The sequence below is a fragment of the Fistularia commersonii genome, chromosome 11 (genome assembly GCF_037954325.1).
Source record: "Fistularia commersonii isolate RoL2024-O1a breed Wild chromosome 11, RoL_Fcom_v1.0, whole genome shotgun sequence".
Classification (NCBI taxonomy): Eukaryota; Metazoa; Chordata; class Actinopteri; order Syngnathiformes; family Fistulariidae; genus Fistularia; species Fistularia commersonii.
In genome coordinates, this window is record NC_141294.1 from 8,456,262 (window position 1) to 8,477,300 (window position 21,039).

General features: G+C 38.9%; 2 protein-coding genes across 2 annotated transcripts in view; one reads left to right on the plus strand and one right to left on the minus strand.

Moving 5' to 3' along the window:
* mc5ra (melanocortin 5a receptor) lies at positions 1–17,691 on the plus strand. Its single transcript, XM_086154827.1, has 5 exons — positions 1–126; positions 10,082–10,318; positions 10,421–10,527; positions 13,309–13,497; positions 13,937–17,691. Exons 2-5 carry the CDS (start codon positions 10,145–10,147, stop codon positions 14,505–14,507), a joined length of 1,041 nt encoding a protein of 346 aa, XP_086010953.1. The 5' UTR covers positions 1–126; positions 10,082–10,144; the 3' UTR covers positions 14,508–17,691.
* The window catches only part of LOC147229384 (adrenocorticotropic hormone receptor-like), a 23,620-nt gene continuing 19,391 nt past the window's right edge, over positions 16,811–21,039 (minus strand). The window contains exons 6-8 of the mRNA XM_086155786.1: positions 19,648–19,843; positions 19,515–19,534; positions 16,811–17,044 (exon numbers count right to left, since the gene is read on the minus strand). Of these exons, the coding sequence (XP_086011912.1) occupies positions 16,811–17,044; positions 19,515–19,534; positions 19,648–19,843 (450 nt within the window). The remainder of the gene's footprint in view (positions 17,045–19,514; positions 19,535–19,647; positions 19,844–21,039) is intronic.

The following is a 21,039-nucleotide window of genomic DNA, read 5'->3' on the forward strand; positions in this document are numbered from 1 at the left end:
CTCGCTCTCTATCGCTCACATTACCAGTGTCTTCAGACTAAGCCGAAGCCCACCGGTCTGATACTTCACAGAGACACCGACCAGTCCATCTCAGCCGAAGGATTTGAGTCGCAGCTCTTAAGAGAGGTGAGTTATTCATCATCATCCACTTGCTCGTCACCCACCCACCCCCCCCTTGTTTCCCTTTACTAACATCTTAAAAACATCATTTGTTATTTTGAACTACTTTTGAAAATCTGCATTAAACCCAAATGAGTACCTTTCTGTGAAATTATACTGGATTGTGGTAGTTATCTCCGACGTATGACTTAATTATGAAATTTGTTGGGGAACTTTGCGGTTGCTTGAGGCTCTCCGGGGCAAACCGGGTAGAAGGACTGTTACAAATTCTCCTAACTGAATATTCAGTGCTTTCTCTTACTTATCATTATCAAAATCATGTCATATGATGCTGAGCCTATAATTAAGATCAATACGATTCTTGGGGTCACATAATCTTATGAATTGTTTTATCCAATTTATACTTTTAGTGTCTTGAACATTGTTCCTGTAGCGGTGACTAAGTTAGATTATAAGAGTGGATTGTTTTTTATTAGAGATGACATTTTAGTGCATTATGATGCGCTCCTCTGTGGCAGTGTGCAGTCTAATGCTCTCAACACCAGGGTTGATTTCACAGTGAGGACGGACCAGCAGCTTTTATAAAGAAATGCAAACTGTGTTCCAGCTGCTGGGCGGTCTATATGCATTTTAGGAGCAGTGCATATGCTTCATTTGAAGTCGCCGAGCCATTGATCAAACAGAATAGCATATCATTATTTCAATGTGAGTCACAGAAATAATTTCAGCTGTGAGTTTGCTTGCGGCATGTTAAGTAAGCAGTACAACTATTACATTTAAGTCAAGAGAAAAAAAAAAACATTAATCAGTATCAGATATGTAGAGCTGTGGATGCAACGCCCCGGGTGCAAAACGGCCACCCTTTGTCACAATGACTGAAAAGATTTTCTCAAAAAGATTAGTCACCGCTCAGCCGCAGCAGACACGGTAACCATCCGTCTGCGTGAGACGTGGAGCTGACCCGGATTTGCTTCCTGAAAAACATATCACCCACCCGGAGAACGAAACCTCACCTCCAAGTTTATTTCACCTCCAATATGAACTGTTTCTTTTGCCAAATTTGCATTGATTTATTTATAATGTGAATAATGAACTGTCTCGTCTGGCTGATAATTATTTTTTAAATAAACAGCAAGGTATGCTTTTAGCACACTGGTAAGGGTAGTTCTCAAAATGGTCTGCATTAACGCAATACATTTTGTCAATCACTATCTAATTAGTGACTATTCCTCTCTAATAGCTGATGTCTGTCTCTCCAAGTGTAGAACAGCAGTGGATATGTCAGTCCAAAACCACAGAGGGAGAAAAAGCAATCATCCAACAGTGTTTATTTGAAATGATCAGATAAAGCTGCAGGGCATGCAGGACAGAAAATGAATATCTGCCACTTGTGGCTGAAGTATGCTCAGAAATACCAACATCTTTCAGCAATTCCATTAACGCGGTACTAATGTAATAACTTCTTTCCATCAAAAACCTGATCCTTCAACATCCATTTTCTATTTTACTTCATCTGAGGATGAAATAAGACAGCAGAGAGAACAAAGCGTCTCATTTCCCTTAACACCAATGGAAGTTGACACTTATTTGAATAAACAACCTCCATTCAAAATAGTTGCGACAATTTGTTCCTGCAAGCCAGATATTTTATCTCTTCTTGTATTTGTGTGACACTGCTGCACACAGTCCCAGTCTGGCGTCAGAAGCGCAGAGCATCTGCATTCAGACAAGAAGATACCCACGGAATAGATTCACTTTGCTTGTTTCAAATGCAGGCAAAGGATTATTTTTGTATTCCCCCTCCTCTCCCTCTCTTCCTGTTGCTCCCATGGACAACTGAATCGCACAATCTTAGCCCTTTTTACCGATGCCTCTCTTCTCTCATACTCTCTTTTTTGCAGCTGTTTCGTAAAGGTTCACTCCTGGCATTTGAGGCTGTCGGTCTCTTCCAGGTGCGAAGAACTAATCATCAGAAGCCCAGTAAAAAAAGGCGTCACAGTGAGGCGTCTAATTTTAAAAAACAGAGAAATGGGCTCCCACCCATGCTGCTTCAATACCTGACCCATATTAAACATTGCATGGGAAATAGTTAATCTAAAAAAACCTTTGCGGTAGCCCTACAAAGCAAACGTTATAATGTACATCAAGTGAAATAAAAACAATAGATAAAACAACATAAAACTATCATTCATGTTTAAAGGAAAACAAATTTGCTCATGTTTCCCATGATAAACTAAGATATCAAACGCTACGGTAAAACCGAAACAGAATGCTGTTTCTCTGACCTGTTAAATATTTTTCCATGTAACACAGCAACAATTGACTTGAGTGAATAAATAAAAAAATAAAAGAAATGAAATTAATTAACAAAGATAAATTGATTTGATTTCTTTAAAATAATTAAGATGCAAACCCTATGCACGTTGAGTCACATTTTACTCACCTGTTAACTGAAATTCCTTTAATTCACTCGCAGTCCAAAGAGGGTTGTAAACTATATAGTGGATCATATGCCTTGAATTCGCACAGTTTCATGGAGCCATTTTATGTTATTTTTCTCCTCCCATGTGGCAAAGATTGAATGTTTAGGATGAACGTGCGGAGAGAAAAAAAAAACACTGAGAATTTGATGTCAGGCAATGCATCTGTCGTCTTAGGTGAGAGGTCAAATATTCCCCTGTCGGTGCAGAGCTCAGGATATTCAAAATGTGACATTTTTGAATTTTATTATGTCGTGTCCAAAGAAGCTTCCCGAATGAAGAAATTTGATAATTTCAACAGAGGTCAACAAAGCCAGAGATGAAAAACTTCTCATAATATGCTCTTGCTTGTTTCTTCTGAAACTCATCAAGCCTATATGGATTCATTTCATTTGTATCCTTTCCTGCAAGATCTTATTCAAAATCCCATATGGGATTTAAGGAAGCTGCATGTGCAACTTTACCCCAATATAAACTACTTTCCTGCATCACTCTTGAAAGTAAATTGGATGCAGAAAATATTTCAACTGCAAAAGTACAAATATAGCTGACCTGAGACTCACTGCTACAATACAATCATTACTCATATTATTTGTACTCAGATCACTTACATTACATTACATTACATTACATTACATTTTACCAGCATTACCAAAACCAGCCGAGTCGAACAACGCAGGAGAGTCAACTGGGATTACAAACAAAGGCACAGGTTAAATTTGGCTCACTGCAGGGGCCGTCAGACTTATTTCTATTAATATTCGTTAAGTTAAAATTTAAGATTAGACATAAGAATTTGTGTTAGAAGTCCCCTGACTGGCTTCATTGACTACTTTGTTGTTTGGTAACTGATTGAAAGCCCAGTTGTGTTTTAATAATAATAACACTCGACAAATGTTCACTAATCAATAAAGAATATTGCATGAGTTATTGATGGTTTATCAAGGTTATCAGTTACTTGTCAGCCCTGTCTTTTTGTTCTGTTGACGCTGCACCATTGAGGTGCTTGACCCTGTGCTAAAGTTCTCTGTGGGCATTTTACATAGAAAGCTGATGCAAGAGAAAAAAAAAAATGAGCTAAGGCTTTTGAAAATGTCATACTCAGTTTTTAAAACTGTGCACGTCCCATTTAGGATTACACATGACTGATTACCATGGGAGAAAGGGACAGATTTTTCTTTTCTTAATTTCCTTTTCCTTGCAATGTGTGAAAATATATTTGAAGGGTAATTTGAACACAGGGGCTTCATCAGTAATGTTAAGGACTTGCGCCCTACTATGCTTTACTATTCTTAGTTATTCCCTCAGGAATTCTGGGAACATTTGTCAGCTGGGAGAGAAAGGTTGATTCTACTTCCTTTGTTTGACAGTGGGAAACAGTAAAATCCATCTGATTTTAACAGGTGGTTTTTGGACGTCTGCCTAGATCATAACTGAATCACCCTGTGGCCCATTGATGTTTTCAATCTGTCTTGTATCTAATGATGCTATTATTAGATGTCACATTCATTTGTATGGGAATCTACACATAAAATGATAAATTTGTGGAAATGCAGACATGCAACCTTATAGAAGTTGTCATAAGCACTGTGTCCCCATCAATGAAATTTGCCTGTACCAAAAACATTTATTGATTAAGATGATTTGGTAATTTTTCTTCCGCCTGATTTTACTCATGCTTGTCCAAGTTGTGCCAGCTGATCAGTTTGTGCAAATGCACTGATAAAGTATTGTGTCTGTCCCTGATCACAGTCAAACAAAAATGCGAGGTCTATAAAATTGTACCACTATTTCCATTTTCTTTTTACTGTATACTGTTTATTATAAGATGAAGTCCAACTCCATAGACTTGATCTGGCATTAAAATCACGAATGGGGTTTATGGGAGCTGTGTTTTCACAGCAATGTGGAAGAACAACAGCGGGGCTTTGTGCATTTATGAGCTAAAGCACTGTGCATTAGCATAAATGTAATAAACAGTGCCTGTAAAACTGCTCAAAAAATCAATGTCTCATAATCTTAATAAAGATCAACCATGTAGAAATGCTCATCCTGTGGTTTGAAAAACAAAACAATTTATGACACGGTGCCTTTTGCAAGCAACTTAATATGCATGAATATGCATCAGTCCATCTTCCTAACCATGGAACAGTAATTGTGTCAAACTGACCTCCTAAAAGTTGAAAACCTCCAATTCTTGGGGACAATTTGCAAAGTATGCCTACTTTCAAATTGAATGCTGATGACCGGGAAATGATTTGACAACAAAAACTGGTGTTTGTATCTCACGCCTGGACTGTTTTCTGTACGGAAATATAAAAAATAAACTTTAAGCCGTATCTCCAGCTAGACGGGGAACAGCTGTCCCCGGACGCAAGGAACATGCGAACAGATTTCTGTCTATTTGCAAAGCTACTTAAATGGTGTTAACTCTGGACAAGCCTGGGAGAAATTCAGGGTGGTCCTAAAAATCGAATTACGCGGCCACAGACCGACAGTCACACGCCGGCGATGTTACATGCAAAAGTTAAAAACAGCCTGCAGTGATTTCCATTTGAGGGCTGAATTGATTCCTGATTTTTTTCAATCATTTTGACAGCCCACGACAGCAATATTCTGTTTGCAATTGTGCTGTCAGCTGGTAGGGAAAAAGGTCAAAAATCTCCTGAAAGCATCTGCAAGGCCTCTCAGTTCATTCCTGACAATGAAAGGGATGAGCTTTGTCCCCACCAGGAGCTGAGGAGTGCTTCTTCATCATCATTGACCTCTCCCTCACGTGGTGTTAGGAGATGACATTATCTTATATTACAAGAGACTGAAACAACCTCACCAGTCAAGTGTTCCTTCCAGACGAGTAAAAACAAGCTACACATTTCAAACAAGCTTGGAAATAATAAGTAGAAAAAGTGCTCCCGGCAGACAAGCAAGTTCTCGCTTCCGATGCGTCGATCGGCTGACGAATGGGAAAAAGGTTCCCTTAGCATCGTATGCTCATGCATGAGAACGCCTTTGTTCGTGCGATTTTTTTCGACAAACCTGGAGCATCAGATCTACATCCGCATGTGTCTCTATATCTAAACCTAACCTAGATAAAAATAGATTTTGTATATTCCACATCTTTCTGTTCTAAATGAGAAATTGCATTCCTCCGCTGGTGCGGCATTCTGAGACTCTTAGACACATCTACAGGTTCGTAGAAAAAGGTCGCTCAAGGTTTGTTAAAAAAATGACAAGAAAGTGGATGCGTAAACTTGTCGGTATCCGATGCAGGCTTAGGAAAACGCGCGGAACAGACCACAGAGTAGTACTAGTTCCCTCTCTCCTCTACTAGTCCTTTTAGTGTCCACTGTTCAGTGAGCTTAATGATATTGGCCCTCAAGATGTACCTGCATGGGTTACTTTTGGCTCGTCTCAAAAGCCGCCAAGCACGTACGATATCACACACCCCGTTGGATTAAGGAGTGGGAAAGACAGAGCCTGAGCTGCTCAGCAGATTCCCGTTGTCCATAAAATCCGCATTTATAGTTCAGCAGCATGACTCACTTAAGACTCATCAGTCTTCAGTCCAGGTAACAAAAACTTTTATTCTTGACCTTCATAGCAGAATGTCAGCCCTGAGTAAAAGTTCTTCAAGATGATTTTCCGTGTCAAGTACATTTTGGTTCATCTTTTTCAAAGGCCTGAATAGAGAGGGTTTTTTTTTCTGAAATTTTGTTATGACGGTCTTGCAATTTTTATATATCCCTTTTCCCAATTTTTTAATTTAAAAATGTCAAAGGACCATATCTGGCTCACCATGGTCTACAAGCTGCAATTGAGTAAACATTTATCATACTGTGATGTGACTACTAACACATTCATTTATAAGCATTTCAAAATACCAGGAAGAGAAGCGTTTTGAGGAAGAACAACATATTTATTTAAAATTTGAACCACATGAAATGCTTTTAAGCCAGCTCAATCCAGGGGATAAGAACAAAAAGAGAGGTGATATTATGGAGCAATCGTAGTTATCAGGAGAGAGTAATCAATTCATTGTGGCACGTCTTTTGTTTCTCGAGCGCTGTCAGTCCCTGTAAACTTATTTCACAAATGTTAACTGAACAGTTGCATGTTTCTTGTTCCTTTCAACTTCATTTCAAACAATCCTTCAGGGCCAATGTACAGATTGCCATTTTTGCGGAGGCTTCATTTAAATGCGATTTCCCGCGGGAATATTCCTGTAACTAGTAATAGTCATTCACACACTGTATTTCTACTCTGATATGATCTAAACTAACCCAAGTCAGGAAGATAGTGATGACTAAGAATAACCTTTTTTGGTCTTGTAGTGGCAACTCTGACTTGTGTGAACCATCACATGGAATTTGAGGCCAGAAGAGCATACATTTTCAACCAAAGAGCTTCTTGATGTTGGGCCACAGGTGATGTGTGTTGCTTTTGTGTTGCATAGAATTGTGCTATGTTTTACCAAGGGGCCCTGAGGTACACCCAGACCAGATGTGCCATATAACCTCTCAAATATGTTCTTGGTCAACCATGGGAACACCTTAACCTCGGCTCAACTGCCCCTTTTCAACAGGAAGGAGCAGCAGCTCTACTTTGAGCTCCTCCTGGAAGTACTCTGCGCTCCTCCTCCTCACCCCAAGGCTGGTCCCGTCCACTTGAATCCGAGGCCTCACTACTCTGATCCTCCTGTCCATTACACTCCAACCTACCCGTCTTGAATGAGACTCTTAGATACTTGAACTTCACTTGAAGCAGTAACTGCCTTCCAACCCAAACAGGGCAATCCATCAGTTTCCAGAACAGAACCATGGCACCTGGCTTGGCAGTGGTGATTCTCATCCTAGCAACCTCATACCCACGCAAAATACCTTCCACCGATGCACCTAGAAATCCCGTTCTCCTCCACCAGCCAAATGCCCATCGGGGATGTGTTCGTAGACACAGCCCACACAGTGTTTCTCACACAGTGACCAGGTGGCTCGTAACGATGACCCCATAATCCCTCAACAACACCCACAAAACACCCTTGGGATGTGGAGGAAGGCCTTATGTCAGTTCAGAGTCTACACACAAACAGGATGAGAGTACTCCTACAAATCCCCCAGGATTACAATTCAGTTGAACCCATTCGTTGTTCCATCAACATGACAGGAGTATGCATTGGTCCTCCAAAATCAAAGGTTTGACAATTAACCCGATGCTCTAAGCTTTTCTTGGGAGGTTGGGAGTTGTACACCTGTTGCAAAAAAGGGCTCCACCCCAGTCTGCTACTAACAAAGCGCTATTCTCAACCTCCATGTCCAAATAGCATAGGTGTGTCAAGCCAAGAGAACCCCAAAATGGGCAAATGTCATCCACACCTGGTGCCACTGAAAAACTTGGACTATTTCAGAAACTTCCACTAAGGATATAAATGGTGGTTCACCAGAGTCTTTCAGCTTATAGGAGCTTGTCATTGGGGTTTAGGAGTTCAGGTCTCTTCTTAGGCTGGTAACAGTCAGTGATTTTCTTCCCAGAATTGTCAAACAGTTAATCGCAACATCTACAATGCATCTGTCTTTTTGTTAACAACCTTCCTTCTCTCCTGCTGTCCACAAATGAGTCCATGTGGGTGAAAGGCACTCTGAATGTGAAATATCCTATCCTGAATGAGTGGGTTGTGCCTGCATGACTCATTCAACTCAAGACAAAACAACACAAACATTTATATGTCTTATGTCTGTTCGTGTATTATTGGTTATAACATGTGAATAGGCTCTGATGACAATATTTGTCTACGTCACTCAAAATAAATGGCATCGAGTTTTAATTTGTATTGTCATACCTGCATACCGTACAGTATGTGTTACAAAATTTGAACTCAGATCTGGTTCAACCCATAAAAAAAAAGAAATAGAAGAGCAAAAAGAAAAACAAGAGCAAAATGTGAACATGTAAACAAATAAGAATAACAATTTTAGTGAAGGCTGAAGTTAGCCCTGTCAGCACTAAATTAACATGTGAAAGCCAGGGTGTCGTTTGATTTTTATTGCACCTACTATAATGACATATTCCACCTTGATTTTTTTAAAGTGTATCTTGTACACTCTGTAAATGGTAATTATGATAATTTTTTTTTCATTATTTTTAAACTCCATGTGCTCTGGAATAAAAGCATTCCTCTGGTAGGATCCCATATGGCATAACATATGGCTTCATTGCTTCAGGAGGCTTAATTATCATGTATTCTTTTCTGTTTAGCACTTCGTAAATACAAATGTATTTTTTTTCGCCATTCTTCCAAATGTGTCTTATGGCTGTGAATTTGTAAGACATAAGGACTTCCCCTTTCCTAATAGTTAAATCCTACAGCATCACTTGACATGGCCACAGGATGTATTGGTCTTGTCATGGGTTCAGCTGTTGAACAGGGGTATGTGAAAGAGCCAGGGGTCTAAAACCATCACATCAGCTGAATCTTAGCAGAAAAGTGCAAGAAAACACAGGTTTTTCACGCTCTGCTCGGATATGGTTCATTCTGTCTCTCACATGTTTTGTCAGCCCCAAACATTTACCATGGTGTTTATTTTTAGATCTCAGTATAATAAAGAGCTTTTATTTCCAAGACCTGAAAATGCAAGGAAAACAAATGAAAAAACTGTCCCTATGTACAACTTTTTTGGATGACAACAATGGAAAATATCTGATTCTAATTTTGCTTTTGCATTTTTATTGTAATATGTTTTGGGGGTTTTTTTTGCATTAAATTTATCTTCAAGGTTGCATAAACACTAAATCCAAGGCAGTCTTGATATTTCCATGCTTCCGCTGTAAACCGGTAGTGCACATAATGGAGAATTGAAATTTAAATGACGAGGATTTCAATCAGCGCTCATTTGCATCACTTCAGAAACAGTATTGACATTAACAAGTTTTTTTTTTTTTTTCTGCACCAAGATGCCTAGGTGTTTGAAATGCCTTGCAGTTTTTCCACAGATTAAAAAAAAAGGAAACGTTAAGGTAATGGCCTTAGAAATACATTTTCACTTTTGTTCCTGTCTCACAGGTGAAAAACAGACAAAACAGGGCATCCTCAATCCAAGTACAGTTCCCGTTTATTACTCTTGCTTTTTGTGTCACATAATTCACATTCCTGAATAACTAAATTGTAGTAAGATATTTACATTCAGAGTCTTACATTTGTCTCCTGATCTTGGAATGAACAAAGTTTGCGTGTGTGCCGCCTTGGCAGACCTCCCAGATGTACTGCATTTCTTAAGTCATGCTCATGCATGGTCAAAAACGATTTGCCAAAGGGATTTATCACAAATAGTAAGTCTTTAAGAGATGAAATTTGATTAAAGCAAATCAAATATATGATATAATTTTTCAGCCACAGTAATAAAATTGACCATTCAGTTTAACATTAGCCGTTACAATGGATTCCAGAGATGACGGTCATCCTCTTTTATATTCTCCAATGTCCTTTCCAGGGTCCTTATAAGATGCCATCCAGATAAAAGCAGCACTAATTTGGATTAAACCCACTGCAGAAGATGAATGAATCAAACAAGTTTTCCTACCCAGGAGGGCTGTTGCTGGGCAACTCCACCTGGTCTCAATCTTACTCCAACTACCACCAAAACTCCACAGTGCCCTCGCCACTGCTGCCAGACAAGGCTGGAACAGCCAAGCCTGCAGCGTGTGAGCAGGTCCACATTGCTGTTGAGGTATGCATGCTTTTTCATTCTTTTTATTTTGTCAGATTTTGATCATACCCAATAATGCACATATAAATTTCATATATTCTTTAATATGCTCCGTTTCACCAGGTATTTCTCATCCTCGGGATCATTTCCCTGATGGAGAACATCCTGGTTATCATAGCCATTGTGAAGAACAAGAACCTCCATTCACCCATGTACTTCTTCATCTGCAGGTGAATTATATGTCACAATGATGCCTGAAGTTCTGTCAAAAAAAGATGAAGGATTATTTGTTCAAATGTATTAATTACACAGTAGTTCCAGGGACACACTTTAGCATCTGCATCTTCAAAAGATATCCTCATGAATGCAGCGTCTTTTGGTGAAGGGTGGGATTTTTGGCCACAGGTGCCTTCAAATAGTCATTTATGTCCTTCATATTAAATTATTCAATTGCATTTTTTTTTTTTTATTATTATAGGAATACACTTTTTTAATGAACACATATACTTATATTTACTTGCCTTAAGTTTTAAGACACTGACTGTTAGAGTCCATCCTTAACCATTTACAGTTAAAAGAAAATTTGCATGTTTCTACATGTTGACCTCAATCCTCTTAATATAATAATGATCACTACTTAAGTATAATATCAAGTAACACACACTTGTAAATGAATTACTTTACAATCAAAGAAATGGGCTCTGTAATACTCCCAAATGTGTATCAGTGATATTGTATGTTGCATGTTTTAGTAATTGACTAAATAATCAGTCACTTATGCAGACTTATATAGACTCAACCTTTGCTTATAGAGAAGTACAGAGAAGGCCAGAGGGGCTACATTGTGGTTTTGTAGACCTAGAAAAAGCATATGACAGGGTGCCAAGAGAGGAGCTCTGTTATTGTATGAGGAAGTCCGGAGTGGCAGAGAAGAATGTCAAACTGGTGCAGGACATGTATGCTAGCTGTGAGGCATTGGTACGGTGTGCTGTAGGGGTAACAGAGAAGTTCAAGGTGGAGGTGGGTCTCCATCAGGGATCAACTCTGAGCCCCTTCTTGTTCGCAATGGTGATGGACAAGCTGACAGATGAGGTTAGACAGGAATCTCCATAAACCATGATGTTTGCAGATGACGTGATCTGTAATTAGAGCAGTAATCAGGTGGAGGGAAATCTAAAGATGTGGAGGTATGCTTTGGAAAGGAGAGGAATGAAAGTTAGTTGCAGCAAGACAGAATATATGTGTGTGAATGAGAGGAACTCGGGTGGAATGGTGAAGCTACAGGGAGTGGAGATCAAGAATTTGGAGGATTTCAGGTACTTGGAGTCAACAGTCCAGAGCAACGGAGTGTGTGGAAAAGAGGTGAAGAGATGGGTCCAACCAGGTTGGAATGGGTGGAGAAAGGTGTCAGGGGTTCCATATAATAGAAGACTATCAGCCAGAATGAAAGGAAAGGTGTACAAGACAGTGGTGAGACCAGCAATGCTGTTTGGCCTGGAAACAGTTACAATAACGAAAAGACAGGAGGCAGAACTAGAGGTTGCAGAGATGAAGATGTTGAGGTTCTCTTTGGGAGTGACCAGGATGGATAGGATCAGGAATGAGTCTATCAGAGGAACAACATGTTAGATATTTTGGAGAGAAGGTCAGAGAAGCCAGACTGAGATGGTTTGGTCATGTACAGGGAAAGGATAGACAACGTATTGGTAGACGGATGCTGGAATTGGAGCTGCCAGGCAAGAGGTCTCGAGGAAGACCAAAGAAAGATATTTATGGACGTAGTGAGAGAGGATATATATGGTAGTTGGTGTGAGAGAGGAGGATACAGAGAATAGGGTTAGATGGAGAAAGTTGATTCGCTGTGGCGACTCCTGAAGGGAAAAGCTGAAAGAAGAAGAAAAAGAAGAAGAAGAAGAAGAAGAAGAAGAAGAAGAAGAAGAAGAAGAAGAAGAAGAAGAAGAAGAAGAAGAAGAAGAAGAAGAAGAAGAAGAAGAAGATGAAGAAGAAGAAGAAGATGAAGAAGATGAAGAAGATGAAGAAGATGAAGAAGATGAAGAAGATGAAGAAGAAGAATTTGACTTAGCTTTTGTTAACCTGACTACGTCATGGTGACTACTCTATAGGGCAAAAAGTGGCGTTATTGACTTAGCTTGAGTAAAGTTGTGATTTTATTTCCCTCAAGGGAATTATGTTTGGATGGTTAACAAATAAACATCTATCACTTTCTTTCTTTCTCACTTTCTTTGCTCTGTGGTATCACAAGTTTATTTTAGGACTTGACACATGTGAATGTGCCAAGTTGCCAAGTTCAGTGTGCACACACATGTGCGCACACGTGTGCAGACACACACACACACACAAACACACTCACAAATGTTCAGGTGCCTAATGAAAAAATTGGATTGTCAGCTGACCGGACAGACTGAAATTGAGTTTTTATAATTTTTTCCTAAAACTGGTATTTTTCCTTGACAAGAATCATTGAAAGGATTAATATTGGATGGGAAATACATGGTTTTAGTTGAAAATTCTTCTTGTTTGTTCAGACACATACTGTACCCGGTAGAAAAATTTAATTTTTTTATAATTTTCAATTTATTCCATTTTATTTTTTTTTATATTTCAATTTGGTAAAAAGATTTAGTACTAATGAAATTGTCTCAATACACATTTTTCCCCCTCCAATAATCATAGCTGGTAGAGAATGAAAAATTCATGTAATGTCATGTTAGTCAGCTGTGTGAGTGGTTAATTTTTTTTTTTTTTTTTCCTTCCCAAATGGTCCTGTCAAAAGTTTTCATACATTCAATCTAATTAGATGAATTAGCGATAAAGCAAAAAGATCTGAACCGCTGCAGTTGGTTATGAAATTATCAGCAGTGCGCAATGGCTGCAATAACAGGTCAATTGAGCAGGTCAAAATCAATTGAGTTGATTCCTTATTTGTCATAACATAAATTATCAAAAAAAAAAACAGACAGATAGACTGAACATTAACTTTGGTTTTACAGCTTGGCTGTCGCTGACATGCTGGTGAGCGTGTCCAATGCCTGGGAAACCGTTATCATATACCTTCTCCACAATGAACAGCTGGTGGTGGCGGATCACTTCATCCGGCACATGGACAACGTGTTTGACTCTATGATCTGCATCTCCGTTGTTGCATCAATGTGTAGCCTGCTCGCCATTGCCGTGGACAGGTAATGCTTTCACCGGAGACACAAAGTACTTGTGGTTACACCATAATATAATTTGGTTAAGTTTAGGAGGGCGCAGGTTGTATGACAATACTCCAATGACGTATTCCAGAACCCTGGCGGCTGTTAATGTTTTATGTTTAATTTTTTGATCAATCAAATCAAGTTACAATAAGGGTTGTGTCACATTTACGTGTTTGAGTTAATTCCTTTTCTTGCAAATTAGTCTAAAAAGTATAAAACATTGAATTTTTAGTGCAGATAAGATAGTGTCTCATCAAAGTATGATTGACCATGAAAAGCTCTTGAAATCATGTGATGGAAATTATTATTGTTCTTTGTATTGCTTAATCAAACTGCGATTCAGCGAATATTATAAGAGTCGTTTCTCGCATGACTGTTTGGAGAGACTAAATCATTTTCTTAAAATGATTATCACCAGGTACGTCACCATCTTCTACGCTCTGAGGTACCACAACATAATGACAGTGAGGAGAGCCGGCTGCATCATCGGAGGAATCTGGACCTTCTGCACCGGCTGTGGAATTGTCTTTATCATCTACTCGGATACCACCTCTGTCATTATCTGCCTGGTCACCATGTTCTTCACCATGCTGCTCATCATGGCCTCCCTTTACAGCCACATGTTCATGTTGGCTCGCTCGCATGTCAAGCGCATCGCCGCACTGCCTGGCTACAACTCAATCCATCAAGGTGCCAGCATGAAGGGGGCCATCACGCTGACCATTCTCTTGGGGATCTTCATCGTCTGCTGGGCCCCCTTCTTCCTCCACTTGATCCTGATGATCTCCTGTCCGAGGAGCCTCTACTGCACGTGCTTCATGTCACACTTCAACATGTACCTCATTCTCATTATGTGCAATTCTGTGATTGATCCACTCATCTACGCCTTCAGGAGCCAGGAAATGAGGAAGACATTTAAGGAGATCATTTGTTGTTACAGCGTGAGAAATGCCTTTGCCAGCCTCTGCACTCTGCCGGGTAAGTGTTAGGAGGCGCAGACTGAGAAGATGAATGACACATTTGATACGGTGTCCTGACTGAATCTGACACTGGAGCACAACTGCGAGATAATCAAGATATTAGAGGAACATATTGAAGTACATTTCCTGAGGACTGGAACTTTTTCATTTTTGCAGTTTAGAGTGAAATGCACGCTTGTCACTTGTCCATCTTGTGCCAAACACTTGCAAAGTAAGGACACAAATATTAGACAGCATTCTGCTTATGTATCTACTTTATACCTTATATCTAGCGTCATTTTGATATTCTCTCATTGACAGTGAGCTATTTTTACACATTTTTACAGAAATTATTCCAATAATGTTGCTTCTATCTAAGCAATGGCATGAGGATGATGACCTCTCTGCATACTCTTTACTGTCTTAGTCCTTCGTATGGCCTTGCAAAGTTTAATTTGAATTGTAATTTTAGCCCTAAAGTGCTTCAGCGTATGTAAACGTAAAAAAATGTAATAAAAATGAATAGCCAACATATAAATATTAACACTACACTTGCTCTACAAATCTTGCCTCAAACAACCAAAGATTTATTGAAACAAACATGAGTTTCTGATTAGAAATATATGCGTTCGTCTCATTTGTATGATGTTGGAGAATTGCTAGGGTCTTGGAGTGAAAAATTAAAACAAAATAATATATATTATTTTGATTTGGTAAACTAAATGTCCAATAATGAGAGTCTTTTAATTCGTTTCCTCATGTTGCTGGTAAAATTACTGATTTTCCTCAGTACCATAGAAACATGAAGAATGTGACTGAACATAGACTACGTGGCAGAAAGCTCTTCTCAGAAAGCTGCCCCGTGACAATTTTATCCTACTGATGCTCATCCTAAGTTGAGGAAAGAGACAAAACAAGAGTTATCTTCAATAGCGGTATCCCTGAAAAAGTATCATAATTGCTTAACTAATTATTTTTGTCACACCAAGTTTAAAAAACAGATGAGCGATACACGAGCAACCCTTTTTTTAAAAGTGTTAATAATTCGTGCATGATTATGAATAGATTTACTTTTGCACAGTTCTGAAAGAACTGTACAACACAGATTTAATCAGTGATAACTTGGAGTTTGTTAATGTTTAAAACCACGCAGGCCCATCATTTCAATGTGTCAAGATGCATTTGAGCATGTAAATAAATACTTGGATAAAATATTTCTTTTAATAGCTGCAAAAAAACTCATCTGGAAGAGGATAATTTATCCTAAACAAGCTGGTCTGTCTCGCATTGTTCTGTACTATGTACAAAGTTATTAATGGGGCACTCTAGAGGGCAAGAACCAAAGTTTGGTCATATCTATATTCACTTCTTCATAAAGTGATATGCGAATTTTGGATTGCTGCATTTCATTCAACACTAATTTTCAGGTAAAATATCCACCTTGATGATTCAGAGCATATTGAGAACTTGTTTCCACGGATACAATCCAAATCGAACCTCCTAACCATCACATGTACTTCAGGGTTACAGAGAACAGAGACCTCAATAACTTGAATAGACATTGTATAATGGCGTGCTATTTCTTTGAGACAACATAGTCTTATACCACAATAGTGCTGCCTGGAATCTCAGCAAAAGATGGTCCCTCTTTAAAGCAGTTTATTGTATATCTTCTATAGCACATGGTGCACTGACCAATAATCTGCAGCATTCATGTGTACTGTAGGCCTGCATAGTGAGTGCTTTAAACTGCAAGCAAAACTCTGTTCCCCTTGAGTTTTCTATTTTTCAGCAGCAAAACGACTTCATAGAATGGCGGTTTCTCTAATCACGTGTACTTTTGACAATTACAAACCCCATAATACCTGTTGTTTGCCGTGCTCGGTGTCAGCCAGAAAACAAACAATGAATAAATGAGCCACAGTCCAAATCTTACACTCCCTCGATTTTACAAAACCTTTAAATGTGCACGTTTTCAACAACGTAATTAGACCTGAAATGTGGGGGAAATGTAGGAAAATGCAGTTATGGGTCAATTCATGACTTACATGAATGAAATAAGGGGAGCGTATATTCGGATTCAAACGGTAACCGTTAAAGTAAATAGTAATGTGATAATATTAAAATTGACCTGTTGTTTTTTTGCCAAAGTACTTGGAATTTCTTGCATGGCAAAAAATGGTATTTAAACAATTCATATTTGTTATGGAAGAATGACTCCCATCGTACATGTTTATGCAATATATTAACCTAGAAAAAAAAAAAATCAATTGGGGTTTGTGTTACTTTAGTTTGATTGGTATTTTTATGCAGAATGAAAAACAAAATGCCTGTTACATAGCCTTACCCGTCAGCGGCAAATTTCCTGGCACTGCTATGTGTTTCTCCTGCCCCGCCTGGTTTATCAGTATAAAATCTTCCTCACTTCCATCAGTGTTCACCGACACAACCTGTGCTGCATGAGATCTGAACGCTGAGTCTCTCTGCTCCAGTATCATTCTGTCTCCATCTTGATGGTGGCTGCTGTATGTTAATGGAACACGTGGTGATCTCCTTGTGTCCACCCACTGTTTGTATAAAATATTTGAAAGCTGAGTGAGGTTACTGTTGGAGTGCAAAAATGAATGTGAAGTGCCGTCTGTGTGTGTATGTGGTACCTACCTCCAAACTGAGAAGCTTGACCGACCTTTCTCTAAAACGCATCCATTTGCTGCAGCTGCAATGCTTATTTATCATTTGTAGTAGACAGAGAGTAAAACTTATTTTCCTGGATTACATAATAATGTATATAACGCTCGGTAATTTTCGATGCAACTGAAAGGCCTGTTTTTCTGTTTTACAACAAACATGGTATTTTTTTTGTGTTTGACTGCTCATATATACATATGTATATTTACATTTTAATTTATAATGCATTTATTTTATAAATCCCACCAAAAAGTACAATTTTATTCACAATATGCTCAACCTTAGTGTGAACTCGTTGTTTGTGCAATTTTATTACAAAAATTGTTGCTTGAGCAGTATTATATTCTTGTTTTTACAGTAACAGGGTACAATACATGGTGAGACACTGGGGAAGGATTTGGAGTATTTAATGTTGTGAATAGTGAGGTCTTGTCTTATTAATCAATTAATGTGAGTTTCAGCAGAAAGCACCAGCAAAAGAAATGGCCTTGTAGCTTGGATATTGATTGTTTCTATGTGTTTGAATAAAGGCAATGTAAAATGATGAGCTGCTTTACTTTACTTTACTTTACTTTACGTTACTTTACGTTACTTTACGTTACTTTACGTTACTTTACGTTACTTTACTTTACTTTACTTTACTTTACTTTACTTTACTTTACTTTACTTTACTTTACTTTACTTTACTTTACTTTACTTTACTTTACTTTACTTTACTTTACTTTACTTTACTTTACTTTACTTTACACAGCAACGCATACCATATAAATCCAGCAGAAAAAGAAAGTGCATGTTACATGTTACAGGTAGAACCGATTACAAAGAAATTAGTTTCCATTGTGTATGAATGTTGGCAGCTAATAGTTACTTTTTCTTGGCTGCTGTCCATTAAAACTGCTGTGTTATTTTAAAACATGCCGGAGGCACACTCGATCTGCTGTAAAACCTTTAAATAAGGGACATTTTAAAATCTGGAATTGCTAAGGTTCAAGGATTAAACATAGATTTGAGTGTCTGCATACAGATTGATCTTTGGTGAGTTGTAGGAGTTAGTTTCCTTGCTGTAATGCAAAAGGGTAACACTGGTCATCCATTGTACCTGCATGAAGTCTGAGGATGAAATAGAACTGAAAGCGCTTCAGTATTAATGCATCCACTGGATGTATAAAAGAAATAATCTGGTTCTGGGACTTAAGTGACATAAGGTGAGAAGAAGTTGCCTTCCTTCAGAGGAGACATCAAGGGTGTCCAAGTCATTGTCAGTGTACTTTTTCAGTCTGTGGGTTGGTGTCATTGTCAAGGGTGTCTGTGAGATGTGAAGAAAGGACGCAGGTGGCTATAAAACAGCTTGTTGTCAAGTTTTACATCAACCATAATTTTTACAAACTGGATTTTGTACTCTGTGGCGCATGGAAAGTATCCGAGTGTATTTTTTTCTTTTGAAATACTGACCATCATGTGGTTTCGTGGCAGACAGCAGGAAGCAGCTGTGACAAGATTAGCAACATTATCAGATACTTTTATCATCAGACTTGGTAGTGGACCAAACCAAGTTGGTTACAGATGTGATTTTCTACACGCATGTAAGTTTGCTCCTCTTTTTCATGAGACACTTAGCAAATGGAATCTGTAAATACTCATGTTAGATGAGTTATCATGTGTTTATTGAGGTAAGTGATCATGTGACCATATTGAGAAATTCTTGAGCCTCACACTCACCACATCAAGACAAGACAGTATTCCAAAATTAAAATGATATATAATAAGTGAAATAATAATTATAATAATAAAAGTCAAAGCTGTCGGCTCAAAAACAGAAATGCTCATCGCAAAAAACAAATGTTGAAAACCATTGTCCTTTCCAAAAAACTGATTCCAGTGCTTCTTTAATATTATCTTGAACATGTGGACTACTAGCTCAAAAGCCCTTTGTCAATGGAGATTATAAGTGAATGTAACTTGCAAAAGTCCAATTTCGTGCACAATAACCTGAATCACAAGAGATTAAATGTGTCTGCAGGTTGTGCTGCGCTTGTTTTGGCAACCAAAACCTGGAAAATGAATGCCACAAGGGATGTAATGGATTAATATCGAGAATTTCTGAAGCGGACAGCCTCACGGACAGATAGCAACATTCCTTATGGCCAAGATAATTTCCTTTTCTTTTCAGTATTTTATAAATCAGGCAACAGAATCAATTCTCAGTTTTGTAGGCGCTCAGGCTGAGATAATCATCCCACAGCAGCTTTTCCCATATCTGTCCACTCAATGGCTTCCCGAGCACAAGATGTTATTCCGCTAATACTGTTTCAAATTAAACAGCAAGGAGTCCACTGAACCAGGGAGTACCTCTGTGGTTGGTGCATTTGCTGCAATCCCAACAAAATTGACTAAGGTGGATAAGCAGCAAAGAATGGATGCATGGATGGATGGATGGATGGATGGATAGATGGATGGATGGATACCATAGGTCATTCTGAACCTTCCGGTAGTTTCAATGCTGCAGACCTAGACTGCCAGGGACTCCCCACATTGCACTGAAGTCCTCCACCTTCGTTTCCCCCTCTGTCTGCACACTTTCTTTCAGCAGAATCTCGCACCAGGAAGTTTTGCCTCAGGAACGGCTGAGTCCAGATCCCCACTGGTGGACGACTGAAGCCGGTACCTGTCAGCTGCCTCTGGAGCCCCACAGGCCAGAAAGGCCTGATAGGACTCCTTCTTCAGTTTGACATCATACCTTTATGTAAGACTTGCATTACACCCTGCTCTCTTGCTTTTTCCCTTTCTTTCTTTCTTTCTTTCTTTCTTTCTTTCTTTCTTTCTTTCTTTCTTTCTTTCTTTCTTTCTTTCTTTCTTTTCTTGAGGATGTTTCAGTGCTCACCTGAACAGAAAGAACCCTCTCAGCTTGAGAGGTGAAAACATCTTCACGGAAAGAAACTGAATCCAGTTGCCATCATAAGATTTAACAACGATTGACCTTGACTGAGACGCTTCTTAGATGCTTTATAGTGAATGACCTTGACTTGCCCCGGGCCAGACACATGAGAAGTGCTCTGAGATATCTTTTGTTATGATCTGAGAGTTCATAAATTATATTCAAATGAAATGAAATTGATTTGAGGAAGTTTACAGTGGTGTGCTAAGCTCTCCCTTTAACACTAGGGCATTTCCTTGTATCACTTGTTGTTACAAAAGTCACCTCTGGGGTTTTTCATCCCATGATTGGAACTAATCAGCCCATCCCTCTGCTGCCTTGAACATTCATTTTAACAACCAGATCATTCAGATGTGCAACTGTGTAGGGGTTGTTTAAGTCTCTCCTTGAATCCCTCCTCAACATTAAGTTCACTAAACACAGAGAAATGACTCAATCAGCTATGCACACACAGGAGAGCCAATCACTCTGCTTTTTTTGCCTTTTGAATATAATGCACTTGGGAAAAAAAAACAGCTGCTGTTTGTGTTCATTACACAGCAATCCAGGATTAATGTTTCAGGAGCAGCATGGTGCCGAGCAGCAGGTAATATATTTGAGCTGCCACTGACCAATGATTATCTGGTTCCCAGTGATGGTACGGCAGTCTTTGTGTGAACGTTTTAGCTTTTCCACAGCAGAGGAGAAGCCAAAACCCACAACTCTGTACCCTGTCCCCTCATGTCACTCTAATAAACTTAACTCCTCTGAACTCCCAAGTTGCTCCCCTTTCTTTTGAGAGAATCTGCATCTTGGTTTTTTTAGTCAGTTACAAAAAATAAAACTATTTTGAACCCAAGTTGTGCTGTCTTTAACCCGTTTTTTATCTATTGGATGGTCAGTATCAACCTAAGGAGCAATTTACCTGTGCATCACTTAGACTTCTATCAAAATCACTTG

Coding starts and splice junctions, on each gene's coding strand:
- mc5ra (XM_086154827.1), top strand. CDS start 10,145: ATGAATGAATCAAACAAGTTTTCCTACCCAGGAGGGCTGTTGCTGGGC. Junction 10,319..10,420: donor AGGTCCACATTGCTGTTGAG/GTATGCATGCTT, acceptor CCGTTTCACCAG/GTATTTCTCATCCTCGGGAT. Junction 10,528..13,308: donor ATGTACTTCTTCATCTGCAG/GTGAATTATATG, acceptor TTGGTTTTACAG/CTTGGCTGTCGCTGACATGC.